Source organism: Mchenga conophoros, linkage group LG4 (genome assembly GCF_057382185.1).
Source record: "Mchenga conophoros isolate Kocher_MC1m ecotype Shallow Benthic linkage group LG4, M_conophoros_male_GT1.1, whole genome shotgun sequence".
Lineage (NCBI taxonomy): Eukaryota > Metazoa > Chordata > Actinopteri > Cichliformes > Cichlidae > Mchenga > Mchenga conophoros.
The window spans coordinates 16508348-16525441 of NC_140529.1; the positions used below are offsets into that span (position 1 = coordinate 16508348).

At 44.6% G+C, this 17094-nt stretch overlaps 2 protein-coding genes across 3 annotated transcripts in view; both read left to right on the plus strand.

Annotated features, from left to right (window-relative positions):
- Positions 1 to 3484: 3484 nt before the first annotated feature.
- Positions 3485 to 7659, plus strand: actb2 (actin, beta 2). Its single transcript, XM_085270685.1, has 6 exons — positions 3485 to 3642; positions 5074 to 5203; positions 5407 to 5646; positions 6010 to 6448; positions 6556 to 6737; positions 6840 to 7659. Exons 2-6 carry the CDS (start codon positions 5081 to 5083, stop codon positions 6981 to 6983), a joined length of 1128 nt encoding a protein of 375 aa, XP_085126811.1. The 5' UTR covers positions 3485 to 3642; positions 5074 to 5080; the 3' UTR covers positions 6984 to 7659.
- Positions 7660 to 15713: 8054 nt separating this feature from the next.
- tnrc18 (trinucleotide repeat containing 18) overlaps positions 15714 to 17094 on the plus strand; it is a 45518-nt gene continuing 44137 nt past the window's right edge. For both annotated transcript variants that reach the window (XM_085270686.1, XM_085270687.1), the window contains exon 1: positions 15714 to 15870. The gene's annotated coding sequence lies outside the window, so the exon portion shown is untranslated. The remainder of the gene's footprint in view (positions 15871 to 17094) is intronic.

Genomic DNA, 17094 nt, shown 5'->3' on the forward strand with positions numbered 1-17094 from the left:
AAAGAGCACTGTTTGTTTCTCACTAGTCACACAGACACAGTGTCAGATCTATGTAAAGGTCGCCGGTGAGCTCTAAATTACTCAGACACATAAAAGCAGAGTCAGCAAAGATAGTACGAGGTCATGGTTAGCTCCCGTCCCTTAAAGAACACATAAACACAAATGCTGCTGCGGTCACTGGGTTACTGATTGACTCGTCACGTGGCCGGGGTAATACCTGGCTTCAGCCAAAAAAACAGCCAACGAGATCACCTGTTGGCGTGCTTACATAATACACACGGATCTGCCATAACTTAAAAATCACCTGCCTGATGTCGTGCGAGTCCTCCTTGTGTCATCAAAACAGCTCGGACTTGGCGTGTAGACGGGACCTCGCACGGGGCTGCTGGCAGCAGATTCATTGGGTCATGTGGCGGATCCACACTGTAAAGAAAAGATGGACCTTTTCAGGCGTAGTTCCATGTCTAATGGCTAACCCTCCCTGACTCTTCACTCGCTTCTCACATTAAAGTGTCACTTAGCTTGACAAGTGGTCTATTTAGAAAACCAGTGATCACAGTAATAGTTATTATACACAACACCTCAAGTGACTGTGTGTAAACTCCCGTCTGGGGGGGAAAAAAATCCCCGGAAAAATTCATTAGGTGGCTTTATAGCAGTAAGGATCTTGGCAGCAAGGGCCCAGGGTCAAAGCTTGTTTTTGGCTGGCACACTGGGTGTAAGCACAAACACGCACTTACACAACATACACACACATGCTGGTATGATACACGAGAGGAGGTGGAGGAGGAGGAGGCTTTCCAGGACAGCATTCCAAGCACTTGGCGAGTACACATTTCCCACTGAAGAGTGTTGACAACATAGCACTTAACCAGAGACCTCTCACTTCCAACCAGAGAGCTGTATGCAAACATACATAAATACATGCTTGCCCAAGCTGACTGACAACCTGAGCTCCGCTTTGATTCTTTATACAGGAGTGAGCGAAGAAGCTCCGACGCCGTTGTCGCAGCTACGATAGTGGATGTCATATTAAATGGCCACAGGTTCAAATATTGAGCCAAAAGCTCAAGCCTAGCACTTTTTTATCCTTTTGGTCCTGCATGATGTCACAGAACTGATATCAAGTGTACATGGCATGACCCAATATGGCCGTCAGGTACACACAAGCCACGCCCATACCTTCTGTTTGTGATGGCAACCAATCAGAAAAAAAGTTGGCTTTAAAGACGAGAATGCATTGAGTGCCCTCACTGAGGTCCAGCCTCACATCAGTAGTGATTATTCTGAAATGTAAATGATGGAAAGCTTCTTTTTAGTAGAGTTCAAACCTAAACAAAAAAACAATAGATCCTCCTTTAAATGCTTTTGCCCTGAATCAAAGTAGGAGCTGGAGCTGTGGGTTGGAACAATGACTCACCTATGCACGAATATGCGTTGCATAGACACACATTGTGAATTCAAAATCCCACAGGCACTCCCTGAGGCCGGATTAAACATTTCCCAGCCAATCCCTGTTTACGCCATTACAGAGACACAACCCTCTGGTTTCTGTTCAAACCTCCATTAACAGGGTTCATGCTTTTGCTTTGTTTTTTATTGTTTTATTCATTAGAAATACAATTTTAATACTGATAAAACAAACATGAATAAAACTTTAAGCGTTCAAGGCAACATCGCTAAAGTCTAGGTGAGAGTTAAGACCTGTAAATTAGCAAGTGTAGCCAGAAGACAAACACTCTTCCCTGCATGTGCAAGCCCTCTAACTGCATCTGCATGAGTCTGTGCACAAACCAACACTTGATTTGATCGCTTTTAACAAATTTGCACATCACCAAGTATTAAAGTTCAGCCGGAAGAAGGGTTAAAATGTGCAGGTCTCACCCGCGCCGTTTCACACTACAGGAAGCTGTAATTCATTTAAAAGAGGCTTATAAGGGTCCATTTAAATGGCCATTTAAAGTCAACATGACAAAGAACAGAGGGCAGGAACAACGAGATACACAAGAGTTGATGCAACTGAGAGAGGAAAGGGAAGTGGTGTGGGGGGGGAAGAGAAGGAGCTGCTGTGAGTGTGGCTTTAAATGGTACTGAGGCCACCTCACCATTTTTATAACCTGCATGCTTGTGCAATGAATGAATGAATGAATGAATGGAGGGATGGCTGGATTGGTGTGCAGGCTGTTTTAATTTAATGAGAGATAGATGAGAAAGGAATGGGGGACCACAGAGGAAGAGTGGGGTTAAAGTAAAACCTTCAAACCTTCACACTGTGGTATGATTAAATGTTAAACCTTTATACAGCAGTGAATCGTTGATGGAAAGTTGCCTGCCTGCAGGCCTAAGGTCAACCCCGCAGCATAAGTCTGTGACAGGGGTTAGATTGGGCCCATTGCTCAGGGAGTGAGCAAGGCCGAAAATCACACGTTTTAAAGTGTATTCACACAAGAACAGGAAGTGGAAATGGGCGCAGTGTGTGTGCCTGTGTGTTTTATCTGAAACTGGTAAATAAAACCTGGGTTTTTTTAATTTATTTAAATAAAGGTCAATCAAAGGGGATCTACTGAGTGATTAAGCTAGAGGCATGGGAGTGTTGGCCGTCGGTCTGATAGAGCAGGGAGTTTTAATACTTCCTGCTTCATAGTAATCAGCAGGAATCACACCCATAATAACCAAGTGGAGCATAAAAATCTGAGACAAGCATGAGATTCCCCCCTCCATTATCCCCTGAAATGACACACCTTTATTATGCTATTGTATCTCAAACAGAGAGGAAGAGGTAGCTATTTACAGGACACCTGACAACCATGAAGGACACATACCTGATATATAAATGAACTTTATAAGAAACAACTAGCATCAGTGGACAAGGGGGTGGCCTTACACACAGCAAGCTGGTCATTCCGCAGCCTGTGGAGGGGCAGCTCCACAGCTCTGTGTTCATTAAGCTTTTGACCTGGTGATGCAGTGGTTGTGACTCCCACTGGGCTCACATCTGCCTTTCAAAGTGGAGGCAACCTCAGCATCACCCCCACCCTACTTCGATGTCTGAAATATCAAATAATGCCAGGTTATTCCAGGCTGAATAACCGGGAGAGAGGGCAGCCTTTTGATTAAAAAAAAAAAAGCCTGAGGCCTCTGCAGCCTTCACAGGGAGGAGTCCTGGGTGCTGAGCTCTGCTAACGTTCATATATGTTTATAACAAACTGCTCTGAGCAGTTGCACCAGGGACATATTTCACTTTTAATAAACAATAAACGTCATTTAACCTGAACATACAGCGGTATATCTACACATTAAGACTTACTAGGTAGGCCTCGCCACACCAATCCCTTCCCTTTTATTTTCTCCAATCCTTTGCTATTATCGCCTCCCTCTCTCTCTTTCTCTCTCTCTCGAATCGCGAGCGCTCGGTGCACCATAGCGTGCACGCGACGTGCCCAGTGAGTGACGCCGGACCAATCAGGGGGCGCAATTCCGAAAGTTTACCTTTTATGGCTAGAGCCAGGCAAACGACTGGGTATAAAAAACAAGCGCCCACAGCTAACGGATTCACTCTGAGCGCCGTCACACTCACAGCTTGTGCGGGATATCATTTGCCTGAAACCGTTTCCCTTAAAGCGAAAAGCCCCCCACCCAAAGGTAAGGAGACGGAGAAATCCTTATTTATAAATTCTTATTTTAGGATGTTTATCAAGTAAACAACGAGCTGATTTGTTTATTTTATGTAAACATGGATGAATTTATTCACCTTAATGCAAACTGTCGTCGGGGACCACGCGGTTCTTTGTCTTCCCGTACAAGAATTGTATTGATTGTTAAACAGCAGTATCTGTATCTTGTGTTTGGCTTTTCTTTTTTAAAAAAAAACAAAACAAAACGAGGAACTGTTATGATTGCAGACAAGTTCATTAGCGCTGCTGCTGCGATTCACAGGTGCTTTTGGATGGAGCCGGCTTCTAGTAAATGGCATCCTATGAGTTAATGGTTGCGCTAAAACCGGTGTTTGTTACCGTGTAGTCGTACACGTTTTTTGCAGGATTGTGGCGACGCCTGGCATTTGATCCCAGGCAGGGTACTTTGAAGAGGGTTTCCGAGTTGAGACTGTCTGGATCCCGGCTGCTCCCTTTGTGCGCCTGATGCGGCGGGGTGTGACCTACTTTAGCATATTAGCCTAGCCACATCATGCTAGCACGCCCTTCAGATTTGCAGCAGTTGCAGTTTTAAGTCTCTCGTTTATCCTGGATACTCCCACACACGCTTTTAAAAGCTGAATTTCTTTTTTATTTAACCTGATCTGGTGTCAGTTTAAGGCTTGCGGTAAAAAGATAAAAGGCCTAGCTTATCTTTCTTTTAAAGGTGATAAACTGAGTAATAGCTCAAGTGACTGAATATGTCCCGATCAGTTTAGTTTTCTTAGCTGTGACAAGAAAGAAATGAGGAAATTGCCAATCAATCGCCTGATCTTTCACTCCGAGAAAAGGCGTGGCTTTCAGGAAATGGATCACCAGTCAAGCGCTTGTGACCATTCATGAGTCTGCATAAGTTCATTATGCAACTTCTCTTCTCATAAACTAGCTTCAGTATTAAGTAATTGCAGACTTGATCTTTTTTCTTTATACCTGCAGCCTTTAAGTGTCTCGTGCTGTGCAATGAATGACTGTGCTGCTGCATGACGCAGTGATATTCACTCAAAGGACTTAGAAGGTTCATAAAAGCGAGCGTGATTAAGCAACAGTGGGAGGGCGCTGGTTGTAACGATAGTAAAATGAAGGGAGTGGTCTGTCGGCTCTTCTGTAATGTGGACTGTTCCCTTTTTTCTTTTTTTGCCGTGCGTTGCCGCTCTGGCGTCGCGCCACGCGCCGGTAGCCGCAAAGCTGCTCAAAACCGAACCATGTCCTTATATGGTAACAACAGAACGCAGCGCCACTTCCTTTTGTCTGGCTTACTCGGAATGTGGGGCACGAGCTCCTCCTAGCGGCAGAGCTCGTGAACTTCCGCTAGTTAACAGGAAGTGGAAGCGAAATGGCCGCAGACTTGAGTGTTAATCCTTTTTTCATTTATCTTCAACAGTTCAGCCATGGAAGATGAAATCGCCGCACTGGTTGTTGACAACGGATCCGGTATGTGCAAGGCCGGATTCGCCGGAGACGACGCTCCTCGTGCTGTCTTCCCCTCCATCGTCGGTCGCCCCAGGCATCAGGTTAGCGACTGCGCATGTCTACTTTTAATGCCACCTTAAATTGTGACTTGTGTCGCAAATCAAGCCTATATCAAGAAAATTGTTCAATTTAATGACAGTTAATATTATGTTTGTAGTTCAGCTATCACTTGGCAAACACTTCTCTAATTTCTCTAAATTGTGTAACTTTTGACTTTTTAACTAAAACTGATTTCCCTGTTCAGGGTGTGATGGTGGGTATGGGTCAGAAAGACAGCTACGTTGGTGATGAGGCCCAGAGCAAGAGAGGTATCCTGACCCTGAAGTACCCCATCGAGCACGGTATTGTGACCAACTGGGATGACATGGAGAAGATCTGGCATCACACCTTCTACAACGAGCTGAGAGTTGCCCCTGAGGAGCACCCCGTCCTGCTCACAGAGGCTCCCCTGAACCCCAAAGCCAACAGGGAGAAGATGACCCAGGTACACTTTTTCCAGACCTCTGTTTATCTCCCCAGTTTCCTTCTGTTCCATTCTCATTTGCTCCTTCCTTCCCCTCCCTCCTCTCCTCCAGGAACTCTCTTCTCTAAGATGATCTATCATCAACAGGTCTCTTGACTGTGTGCCTTACCTGCACTTGTGTCTATTTAGGAGCGCAGTAGCTCTGCACTTTATTAGACATTGACTTACTTGCACAAGTGTGAAGGAATGTTTACTTTCTGCACTTTTATTCGACTAACTTCAGTCAGCCTCACTCTAAAGCATGTAGTGAGTGCAGTGGTCACAAAAGCTAGACTTGTCTTTTTAAATTTGTAAAGCTAAAATGTGTTCTCCCTCTCCTTGCAGATCATGTTCGAGACCTTCAACACCCCCGCCATGTACGTTGCCATCCAGGCCGTGCTGTCCCTGTACGCCTCTGGTCGTACCACTGGTATCGTCATGGACTCCGGTGATGGTGTGACCCACACAGTGCCCATCTACGAGGGTTATGCCCTGCCCCACGCCATCCTGCGTCTGGACCTGGCTGGCCGTGACCTCACAGACTACCTCATGAAGATCCTGACAGAGCGTGGCTACTCCTTCACCACCACAGCTGAGAGGGAAATCGTGCGTGACATCAAGGAGAAGCTGTGCTACGTCGCCCTGGACTTCGAGCAGGAGATGGGCACCGCTGCCTCCTCCTCCTCCCTGGAGAAGAGTTACGAGCTGCCTGACGGACAGGTCATCACCATTGGCAATGAGAGGTTCCGTTGCCCCGAGGCCCTCTTCCAGCCTTCCTTCCTGGGTATGTTTCCAACAGAAATCCACCGCTTATTAAATCCTCACATGCAAACTGGGCCCTTATAGTGTCCTGCAGTTCCACTTGCTAACTGGTGTCTTGTATCTTCTCAGGTATGGAATCCTGCGGAATCCATGAAACCACCTACAACAGCATCATGAAGTGCGACGTCGACATCCGTAAGGACCTGTACGCCAACACCGTGCTGTCTGGAGGTACCACCATGTACCCCGGCATCGCTGACAGGATGCAGAAGGAGATCACAGCCCTGGCCCCATCCACCATGAAGATCAAGGTGAGCTGACTTGCCTTCTAGTGGCATTCATAGGGGTTCAGTTAATGCGCTTTTTAAAAATTATTAAGCATCCCAATGACACTCTGCCTCATTGTCCTGCAGATCATTGCCCCACCTGAGCGTAAATACTCCGTCTGGATCGGAGGCTCCATCCTGGCCTCCCTGTCCACCTTCCAGCAGATGTGGATCAGCAAGCAGGAGTACGATGAGTCCGGCCCCTCCATCGTCCACCGCAAATGCTTCTAAACAGACTGTTCCTTCTCCCCTTCCCCAACCAAACGCCCAACAACTTCAGCTCTGTGCAAAACAACCACACACCACACATTTCTCATACACAACTCAGGCGCAGAGAATAGATGACCAACTCATTGGCATGGCTTCAGTTATTTTTGGCGCTTGACTCAGGATTTAAAAAAACTGGAACGATGAAGGAGACAGTAATGTTTTTGGCTAGGTTTTAAAAAAGACACCCCAGGGTTCTGCAGTCTCATCTGGGGCTTAAAAAAAATGTACATTTTGTTTTTCTTTAGGTCATTCCAAATGTTTGTTAACTGCATTGTTCAGACACATGATTCCAAATGTTAACTTGCATTGTTCAGATACGTATTTGCCTCTGTGAAGGCTGCCCAGTGGTTGGCGCATACTTAACATGGTTGTAGTATCGCTTGTATGTAAGTTATGTCTGGGTTTTTTGTACTTTCAGCCTTAAAAGAAAATCTTGGTCCTGTTTAATTTTTGTTTTTGTTATGCAAACCCTCATCCTGACCTCACTTCTTCTCCCCCCCATGTTGGAAGGTTCATCCCTGGGGTGGTGGGGCAAGGGGGTGTCTCGGAATGATGGGGTAAACATGGGGTGCCAGACCGGTGGGGCCAACCTGTACACTGACTAAACAATCCCAATAAAGTGCACATGTGTTCCGAAGTGATGTCTGACTTTTGTGTTTTTTATGACTTGAACATTTCTACAGCTTAGTCGTCTTTTAGTAATGCTGAAATTATTACAGTGAGTGTTAAAGTAGACTTAAAATGCCAGTTATACAGCAGTAAAAACCAGACCAATGCTTTATTCATGGAGCAAAGTCATGCTAGTGTGCAGCTCTATTATAGCTCATTTGCTCATAGTTTTTGGTCTTTGAGCTGGTATCTGTAAAAGCTTAAAGCTAAAATGGCAACAAACTGAATGTAGATCTACATTTTGATACACTTAAAGGCAAAGCTGAAACATCCTGTCTTAAACGCAAGCAGTTTCCAGCGCTCTCTGTGCTCAGCCCTTGGGCCTTTTCGAGCTGTTACAGCAGTGATGTATTTTCTTGCCAGAGCTAAAACTAGAAATTTAATCACCAATGGGTTCAATTAACACCTTTTAAACAAGCTGTGCTTGCAAGTGTAGGATAACTTCATAACTGCTATAATAGCAATGCACCTCTAAGCAGCTTTTGCTGGTCTGCATTTTTATGAAGTAGTGCTGCTGTTAAAGCCAAGTTGCTAGATGGCAGATAAATCAATTACCACTTACCATTTATTGTGAGTGATTCATTAACATGAAGCTTTAAAGTGCCATAAGTGCTATTTGTATATATTAGGTTAGAGGGTGGGTGCACCGTGGCTTCTCCCATTAAAAGCACCTTGCCAGTAATTCCCTTCCATTTGACTGTTGCTGAGAACCGGCGAAGCCTCGATCTCATTTAATGTTAGAAGATTCTGAAAATACTGCCCGAGTTAAACTTAATGCACAGTACATGCAGACTGTAACAGGATGCTTTTGCATCTCGGAGTATGTTTAAATGCATCAGTATCTCTGCTTTTTGGTGCTTCAGGGGTTTATGCTGACCTGTTTTTGTTTTTAGTATTACGTGAGCTCACTGTGTGTAAAGTAACGTGACTAAAGTTCAGTCAGTCTCTAAATGTCACATGAAAGGGTCTTTTCGCTGCCCTTGTGTGTTTCTTAATGACTTCACTTCTTTCCTCATGATGAGCTGTTTATTGGCTATAAAAAGCTTTGACAGTAATCTTTTTGTTTTTAGACTTTGGTTTTATGATGTGAGTGACAAGAGGTTAAATCTCTCCATAAAGGAAAAAAAAAGATTCTTTCAGGCAGTTGCGTTGTTTAGACAGCAGGTGGCGACAGAGGCTGATTTATCACAAACTAAGGCGTGACTCTCCTGCCTGTTCTCACGTTGTCGTTTTTCTCTGCACAAATGCACGATTGACCAGGTGCTTTGAGTCACTGCATGTGCAAGGTATACATATATATTTTTTCATATATATATATATATATGTATATATATATATATATATATATATATATATGCAATACTGTGCAAAAGCTTTATGCAGGTGAGGAAAAAATGCTGTAAACAAAGAATGCTTTCAAAAATGGAAGTATTAGTCATTTATTTTCATCAATCAACAAAATGCAATGAATGAACAAAAGAGAAATTTAACTCAAATCAATATTTAGTGTGACCACCCTTTGCCTTCAAAACAACATCAATTCTTCTTGGTACACTTGCACACAGTTTTTGAGTGAACTCAGCTGGTAGGTTGTTCCAAACATCATCTGTGGTTATCATGTAATCCCAGACACACTTGATGATGTTGACATCAGGGCTCCGTGGGGGCCATACCATCACTTCCAGTACTTCTTGATCTTCTTTACGCTGGTTCTCAGTGACTTTGGCTGTATGTTTGGGGCTGTTGTCCTGCTGCAGAATACATTTGGGGCCAATAAACAATAATTTATATTTATGAAAGCATTCTTTGTTTACAGCATTTTTTGACACCTGCGTAAAACTTTTGCACGCTACTGTATATATATTAGAACCCAAAGGGTTTGGGGAGAAACTGTGAGACAGCAGTTAAAAGCTGCCATTGAAGCTGTGGTTTCATGCCAGCTTTCCTAGAATGGTGGGAAAATAAGATCCCGTGCTGATACAGGCCCATTTCCTGTGCACTTCTAAAAGCGGATCTTCCACATTTGTATATCAGAGAGATGAAAGAGGATAAGATGGATAGACCAGCCCCACCCTCAAGTTCAATGCATCATATCCTGTTTCTGTGTGTGCGTGCGTGTGTGAGAGAGAGAGGGACAGCACAGATCTAGTGCGGCCCAAAGTCATGATGCTCCCATTAATCAGGCTGCCCTAGATTCATGCTGTATCCTGAGCTGAATGCAGGCCTGTTAGAGAGGACATGCAGGTCCGTGCATATGCATAAAGACGTGTGCACTTGCCCTGATAGAAATTCATATATGCATGCTTCTAGAAAGGCTACGCACACACACACGCCGAGGATCGAGTGTGTTTGGTATTGAAAATGTATTCCATCTCACTGCAGCTCCCGCCCCAGCGCACCCCTGTGATTCTGCTGAGACTGCTTCCCTCTGATATCCTTTTACTGCCACGCCAGCAAAACACGCACTGCCAGAGAAACAGCGCTTAGTGTGTGTGTTTGTAGTGTACTACACTTTATTTTCCCGGTCTTTGTCAGGGTTGTGTGTGTGTGTTGTCTGTGGACTGCAGGTGTTTGTGAATGAAGCACTCCTAGATCAAAAGTGTCTGTGAGAAACGACACAGTGGGGTGGGGGGTGGGGCGTTTTCTCATTTTTAAAAAAAGAGACTTAGTGTCTCCTTCCTTTTTTCTTCTTCTTTCTTTTTCTACTACAGGCGTGAGGCTCTAGAGCAAGCAAATCCACTGGTCAGGGACCTTTTTCACCTGCAGTTTTCACCTCTCTCCAACAGGTGGGGCTGCTGCACTACATGAGTCTTCTTCGACCTGTGAACTGGGTGAAAGGCAAACACGAGAAAGAGAGGGCTACAACTGCTGACAGGAGGAGGCCAGAGGAGAATAATCAACTCAAATACATTAGATCCTCCATTTGCAGGGCTTGGAGTGATTTCAATGCTACAGTGGATGACATGCTCACAGGGTTAATACATCTCTGCATCGCCCCCCCCCCCATCCTTCAAAGGACATTACAGTATCTTGTCTGATTGACTGACAGCAGCTTTAAAGTGATGTTTTGTGTCTGTTTCACACACTCTGCAGTGCAGACCATCCCTCTGTTCTACAGTAACCGAATAAAGACGCATGATCGGTAGCAGCGTTTGCAGCAGCAGGAGCAGCAAGCCTTCGGAGGACTCAGTGACCCTGACACATCACCACTGAGCATTTACTCAGCAGGATATATGAGTCTGTTGCATCACTGTTTCCTTACATTTGTGGAAAGCCTGTGGATGTGCTGTTTGTTTGTTTTTTAATTTCTAGAGAAAAGAAAAAATTTCTCAGAGATCTGACCACACAAGTCAGGAAGAGGAACAAGTACCAAAAATATACAACCCTGCAAGCTGCAAGCTTGCTTGAGCACTGTACAGAGCACAGCTGACAGACACAACCACTGCCTCCTCATTTGCCATCCCCCACGTTGGTTTAAAGCAGGAGGGGCAGATGGAAATTTCTGTGCTGTGACCGCTCTGTGCATGTCTTTGTCATGGTGCTATTTCCAGGAGCAAAAAGAAAGAAGTTTAAAGATTAAGACAAAAAAGCAACACCACAAGCTTTTGGCCATCTCAGTTATGGTAGACTGACTTATTTAGCACCTTCACATCTGATTACAAGCTCAGACTATAAGTCAGACAGGGTTTGGTAGAAGACTGTCGCCTGTTTTCTTTCTTTATAAAAAATCCAAATAACGCGTTTGGTGCCCTATTAGTCACCTGATGTATGCTTAAGCTGACTAATTTGCCTGCTGGCTCATGTCATGGTGTACACCCTGACATTACATTTACCTACAACTAAGGACAATCAAAAGCAAATTTGTCCCTCATTGCATACAGCAGACCGACAACCAAATGTGCTGTATCCCATAGCATATCTGGGTCACATCATCAGGAATGATCGCTGTGGTCACCCAGGCAAATAAACCAGAATGCAAACTGCACAATGTGCACAGACGATGTCAAAACAGTACCTTTCACAAGCTACTGTACTTCAATGCATGCAGCACATTTGTAAAGGAAAAACAAACACACACATAGAAAAAAAAAAAGCTTCAGGTGGCACATGATAACACATTCAGGATTTTGCTCAAGCTTCCAACTTACACAAGCTCAAGCCAAATGTTTGCAACTAGTATTGTTCCCACCTTTCACGCTGTGAGTGTAAAAATGGAGTTATGCTGATCTCAACTAAGCGTGCTCTAAGTGACGCAAAATATTCCTCATCTTTCTGGGAGCACTGGAACAAATGCCAATGCTTGTTTTGATATTTACTGCTTCCTTTTTTTCTTTGTGTATTGAGATGTGTTGGATGTAAAAGTATCTCCTCGCACCATCTCATGTACTTCTTCCAGCTGGTGTGTTGTATGTGTGTGTTGTTTTTGCTGTGTGCATTTGGCTATTTCCTAAACCTGAACACACCGCCCCCCCAAGAAAGGAAGAAAAACGCAACGAGAGACAAACCAGAAATCACTTTACACATTCTGGAAATTGGTGGACCTACTTTTTCCTCTGTCTTGTGCACACATGTCTTCTGATGTGAAGTAAGTGGCCAGCTGTGCGTTCTCAAGTGGCCCAATCAAATCAAAAACAAAACAAAAACCCTTCAAGGCTCTGTCTGATGATTGGCAGTTACCCCATGAGAGCTCTGGGTCTGTATGGGCCTACAGCTCTGAAGTGGAGGGGGGGTTGGTCTGTGTTTGTGTGTGTGGTGTCAGTCATCTAAGCCTCGGTGGCATTTTTATTGCATGCGTGTGTGCGTTGCCTGTGCGTGTACATTTGCTTCGCTCCAGCAGGAAACATGACACTGCTATTAGGTTTCTTCATTAACATATTTCTGCATGTATCTTGCTGCAGTGCAGTAGCACCAGCTTCAGTAACAATACAGAGCTTGTGTCGAGCATGAGATGCAGTTTGATGAATGATTTAGCCCTCTGGGCATGCAGGCTCACTGCTCTGTGTGTGAGGGAGGGGTGTTAGTATTTGTTTGGACTTATTGTTTTGTTTTATGGAATACAGTAGAAAATATACTTAACTGAGAATACAACCATGGCTCATGGTTTTATTAGCCCATTACTGTGTGTGTTTTATGGTTATGCAGGAGGACATCCTTCTGTATTTATGTAGGGCTATGCGTCTCCTCTCCACAGAGGTGTGAACCCCTAGCTGAATGAATCAATGCCGCCTCCTCACTCTGTCCCCCGTGGGTTAATGTAGCCACAGGCCTTGGAGAAAATCAGATAGTCTGTCCAGCAAATCAAATCATTTATCTGATCCTTCAGCTGATAGGACAGAATTAACCCAAGCCTTAGAAAAGATAGTATTTGGACAGCCACACAGCTAGAGGTTGATGTGAGATAGGGCGCTGAGGGGGGAAGATAAGGGGCGAACAACAAGAAGAAAAACACTAGCAGCCTGGATGAGAGTCAAGGATAACAAATGTTCTCCCTCTATAATATCTGCTGGGTGGAATAAAAAAAAACCCAACAACGACAACAACACAAAAAAACAGCGTTAGTAAGATAAAAAAAAAAATGACTGTGGTATTATATTGACTCAGCAGCGTTTTTAGGTCATAAATCATGGTTTTCAGTACTTTTTCCAAAAGCCTGGAACATACAGTTGGATCATCCTCAAAGAACACAGTTGGTGTATATGCTATAAAAAAACAAAAAAACATAATCTACCAAATGGTCCCATCTGTTCCTATCCATGTGACAAGCCTAACCTAGAAATAAACAGATATGTCTCTGAACCTGGACACATTGTTCTGCACATTAGCTGCTTGTTGTGCTGTAGTTGGAGAGTGCAATGAGGAATGCTGAATTAGCCTTTATTGGGTTATTTGGCTGAACTGGAGGGTTTCATTACATAGAAATTCAGTGTGATGTTTGTATAAAAATAAGTCACCTTATTATTATCATTTTATTACAGTGAATAAACACACATTATGTTATGGATGTGGATTAAACCCGTGTATAAAAAACTAAAAAAAAACCCAAACAAACAAAAAACAGGCGTAAAATGCTGCAAGTAATAAGCTGTGCTCTTGATTATGCTGTTTGGTAAATTTGCTACGAATCATCCATACCCACCTCAAAGTGGGGATAACTCCCACGGAAGCCACGGTGTTATTGACAAGACAAACCCAACACAGTGAAGGTGAACCCTGCCTCTCGCTCGCAGGTTGAAAAGAGGGCAACAACAGGACACTAATTAGAAAGAATTGTCTGAATTCCCAGTCGGGAGCGATTTGGAGAACAAAGGACCGACTCGGTCCCCTCGGACAGTCCGGGACATGACTCTGATCTCCGCCTGGTAATTCCCTCCCCGAGTCCCGTCAGGGATGGCAGGCGCATCGTAGCAGCGAGGTCAGCGGGGTGAGATCCGCCGCTGAGCAGCCTGGTGTTTTTGCTCAGCTCGCTAGCGGTGTGGTGGTCCGATTGGACAAAAACAAAGAAGCCACCGAGCCGTGACCACCGGGAAAGTCGGGCACCGAGTGTCCCCACGAGCGGGTACATAACGTCCACGTCTGCTGTTCAGATGAGCCCTTGCTGCTCTCCTTCTTCTCCTTTGGCGATTCGGTCTGTTGAAGCGCTCGCTGTGCCCCTACACCGAAGGGTCGCCTTGAAACCGGCGCAGTGAGGAGGGAGGGGCTGGAGGAATGGAGGAAGGAGGGGGGCACGGGCAGTTTGAAACCGCCTCTAATTTTTTTAATCAACATTTTTGCAACTGTGTAAAGCGGGGCGGTGTACTTCAAAGGACACTTATGGATAATAAAAACCCGCCAGGGTCCGACAGTGCTGTCCGCACGGAAGAACAGGGGGGGTCACATCGGGGATGAGGAAGGGGAGGCGTGTGTGTGTCTGTGCGTGGGGAGGGACTTTACACCAAAGGTCGATTGCCCCCACTCCCCCTTTATGAGTCTTAACACAATGGTACTAAATTAGTACGCCACTTTTTCTCCCCCTTTTAATGCAAATGTGTGTGTCCCTCCTCCTGTTCAGTCTGTAGAGATTATGCACAAGCAGACACCCCAGTCTTGTTTTCACCTACGGCCCGATTTGCATACCGAAAGCGGTGAATTCTAGTCGCAGCCCTTATGATGCCTTTATGCCCTTATGATACAAGTCCTCAGTGGGTCTTCAGGAGGTCTCTGACCAGTGAAATAGTGCTGTAGATCACAGCGCCCAGTCGATTGTAGACCACAGATATGGCCTATCGTGGCCCAATGATGCTGTCTTAAACAATGCTTTTGATGGCTCCCATATCGTCAGTTGCCAGGCCTAAACCATAAACTAGTCTGTGTTTCTGGCTTGTGACACGTTTCCCATTTCCACTCATGTGTTTTCACAAACCATATACCTGATCTACTGTTTCTAAAGCCCTAGCCCAAATGAAACGAATTAATTGCTATCGCGAGTTTTTATGCTCGAATTCTCGGTTTTGCTCCCCTTTGTAGCAAATAGTGGAGAGTGGGATTTTTCTGTGACTTAATTGGGCTTATTCGCTGCTTCCTGGTGAGAAAAAAAGTAAACGTGAGTACCACACTACCTAAAAAAAACACAAATACAAAACGCCTCCAAACGCCTGGGATACTTGATTTTTTTTAGCGTCTATTATAATCAGCGTGGAAACTGGTGGGTTGGTGAGTAAGTGGGGGGCATCGCTTTGACCCCCTTCCTCTCTCTCTCTTTCTCGAGCACACATGGTGGGGGGGGAAAGAGAAAGCCCACTGCTTGTTTTGATCACTCGGTCTTGATGGAAGAGGGGACCTTGAAACTGCTCAACCTTTCCTCGCTCCATAATTGGTTTTATAGTGCTGGCGAGAGGCCACGGTGTGTGTTTTTTTAATACACTCGGGAGCTTTGATTGACATTCCTAACAGCCAATCAGAGAGGAGCAGTGTGCAAAGTCCTGGGTTGGATGGTGGTAAAGGAGGTGGGTGGGGCTTACAAAACAATGCTGTGTTTCATTGCTAGACGCGTCATGGGCTTTCTCTCTCCCCCCGAGTTATTCCCCAGTTTACCTTCGGACGAGCCTGTAATGGACTACTCCAGTTCTCCCAGCAACCTGGACGGATTTTAAGAAGCGCTGGCATTTTTTTAAGCCCCCTTCAAGACATTTTACCCTTTCAAGTAAGCGCTAGGCATGTTTTCCCCCGTCTTCTCTACGTACCATGGCCCTTTCTTAATAAAATAGTCGTATTTTTGTTGTTTTAAAAGCTATTTTGGTCCGCGAGTGCGATTTGAAAAGGGCGCGGAGGTTAGTGCACGCGACGTGTAGTTAATTTTTTTTATCTGGATGTCGTCGGTGTGAAAAAGCAACTTTCGAGACGTTTCTTCCGACAGAGTTTTGCGTGGCTTTTAGTGGAACCGTGAAAAAGTTTGAAACGTGGCTGAAATGCCGAGCCTCCTGCGCTGCCGTGCCGCATGGGTCACACCGAGAGGGGGAAAAGCTTTCGGTCTAGCTTATCTTCTAATTTAACTGTCCTGAACTCATTTTATTAATAAGGAAAAAATACAGGTACTTTCTCTTTGGCTCCCGTGTTTCTCTAAAGTGGTATAAGGGCGTTATTGTAATTTCTAAGCGAGCCCTTCTTTTCAGAGCCCGCCCGCTTGGATATCACGAGTCATTGCTGTGATGTGTTTGTTTGCAGCCTTTGAAGGTGAACTCGGCTTTAGCCTTTTTCTTTTTAAGAAAAAATCATGACTAATAATGTGAGCCGTATTTAATTTGGGGGGCAATCTGTAAATAAATAAAAATAGTATATTGAAGCTACAAGCTACCGTGTTTATACCGTCTTGGATGCCGTTTGTAAAAGTCGCATTTGCTTGTTATTTTCCCCTAAACTTTTGTTCTGTATCTCTTTGGAATTTAAACATAACACCGATATCTGCGAGGTTTTAATAAAGAGCTGCTCTAAATTCATTTCAATCGACCTTATTTATCTCTTCTCTTCTTGTCCAGAATCAAGACGCATACTTTACTGGCTATGCGTCGGTTTATAGTCTGTGCTGTAAAACCCACTATTATGTGTTTAAACGAGTTCAAACTTGCAGCAAAGCGTCGATAAAGTGGATATCATTCTAGGTTTTTACACAGTGTTTGCGGCTTGGGTTCAGATTTCGCTCCTTGGGCAGCACCAACGTCCAGTTGCGAAGTAACCCGGACTAAATCTGCATGTGCAGGCAACAAAACACCGCTCACCCCGCTGATAAATGATGCATGCTTTTGCGAGCTTATTTATTTTTAACTCGTTCGAAATTTATATTTGATGCGCCTCTAGTATTTACTGTGTATTGGTTTACATTGCGACTCGGCCTGAGCCTAGATTGCAAGGTTTACGGATTAGGGGGGCT

Coding starts and splice junctions, on each gene's coding strand:
- actb2 (XM_085270685.1), top strand. CDS start 5,081: ATGGAAGATGAAATCGCCGCACTGGTTGTTGACAACGGATCCGGTATG. Junction 5,204..5,406: donor TCGGTCGCCCCAGGCATCAG/GTTAGCGACTGC, acceptor TTCCCTGTTCAG/GGTGTGATGGTGGGTATGGG. Junction 6,449..6,555: donor CTTCCAGCCTTCCTTCCTGG/GTATGTTTCCAA, acceptor GTATCTTCTCAG/GTATGGAATCCTGCGGAATC.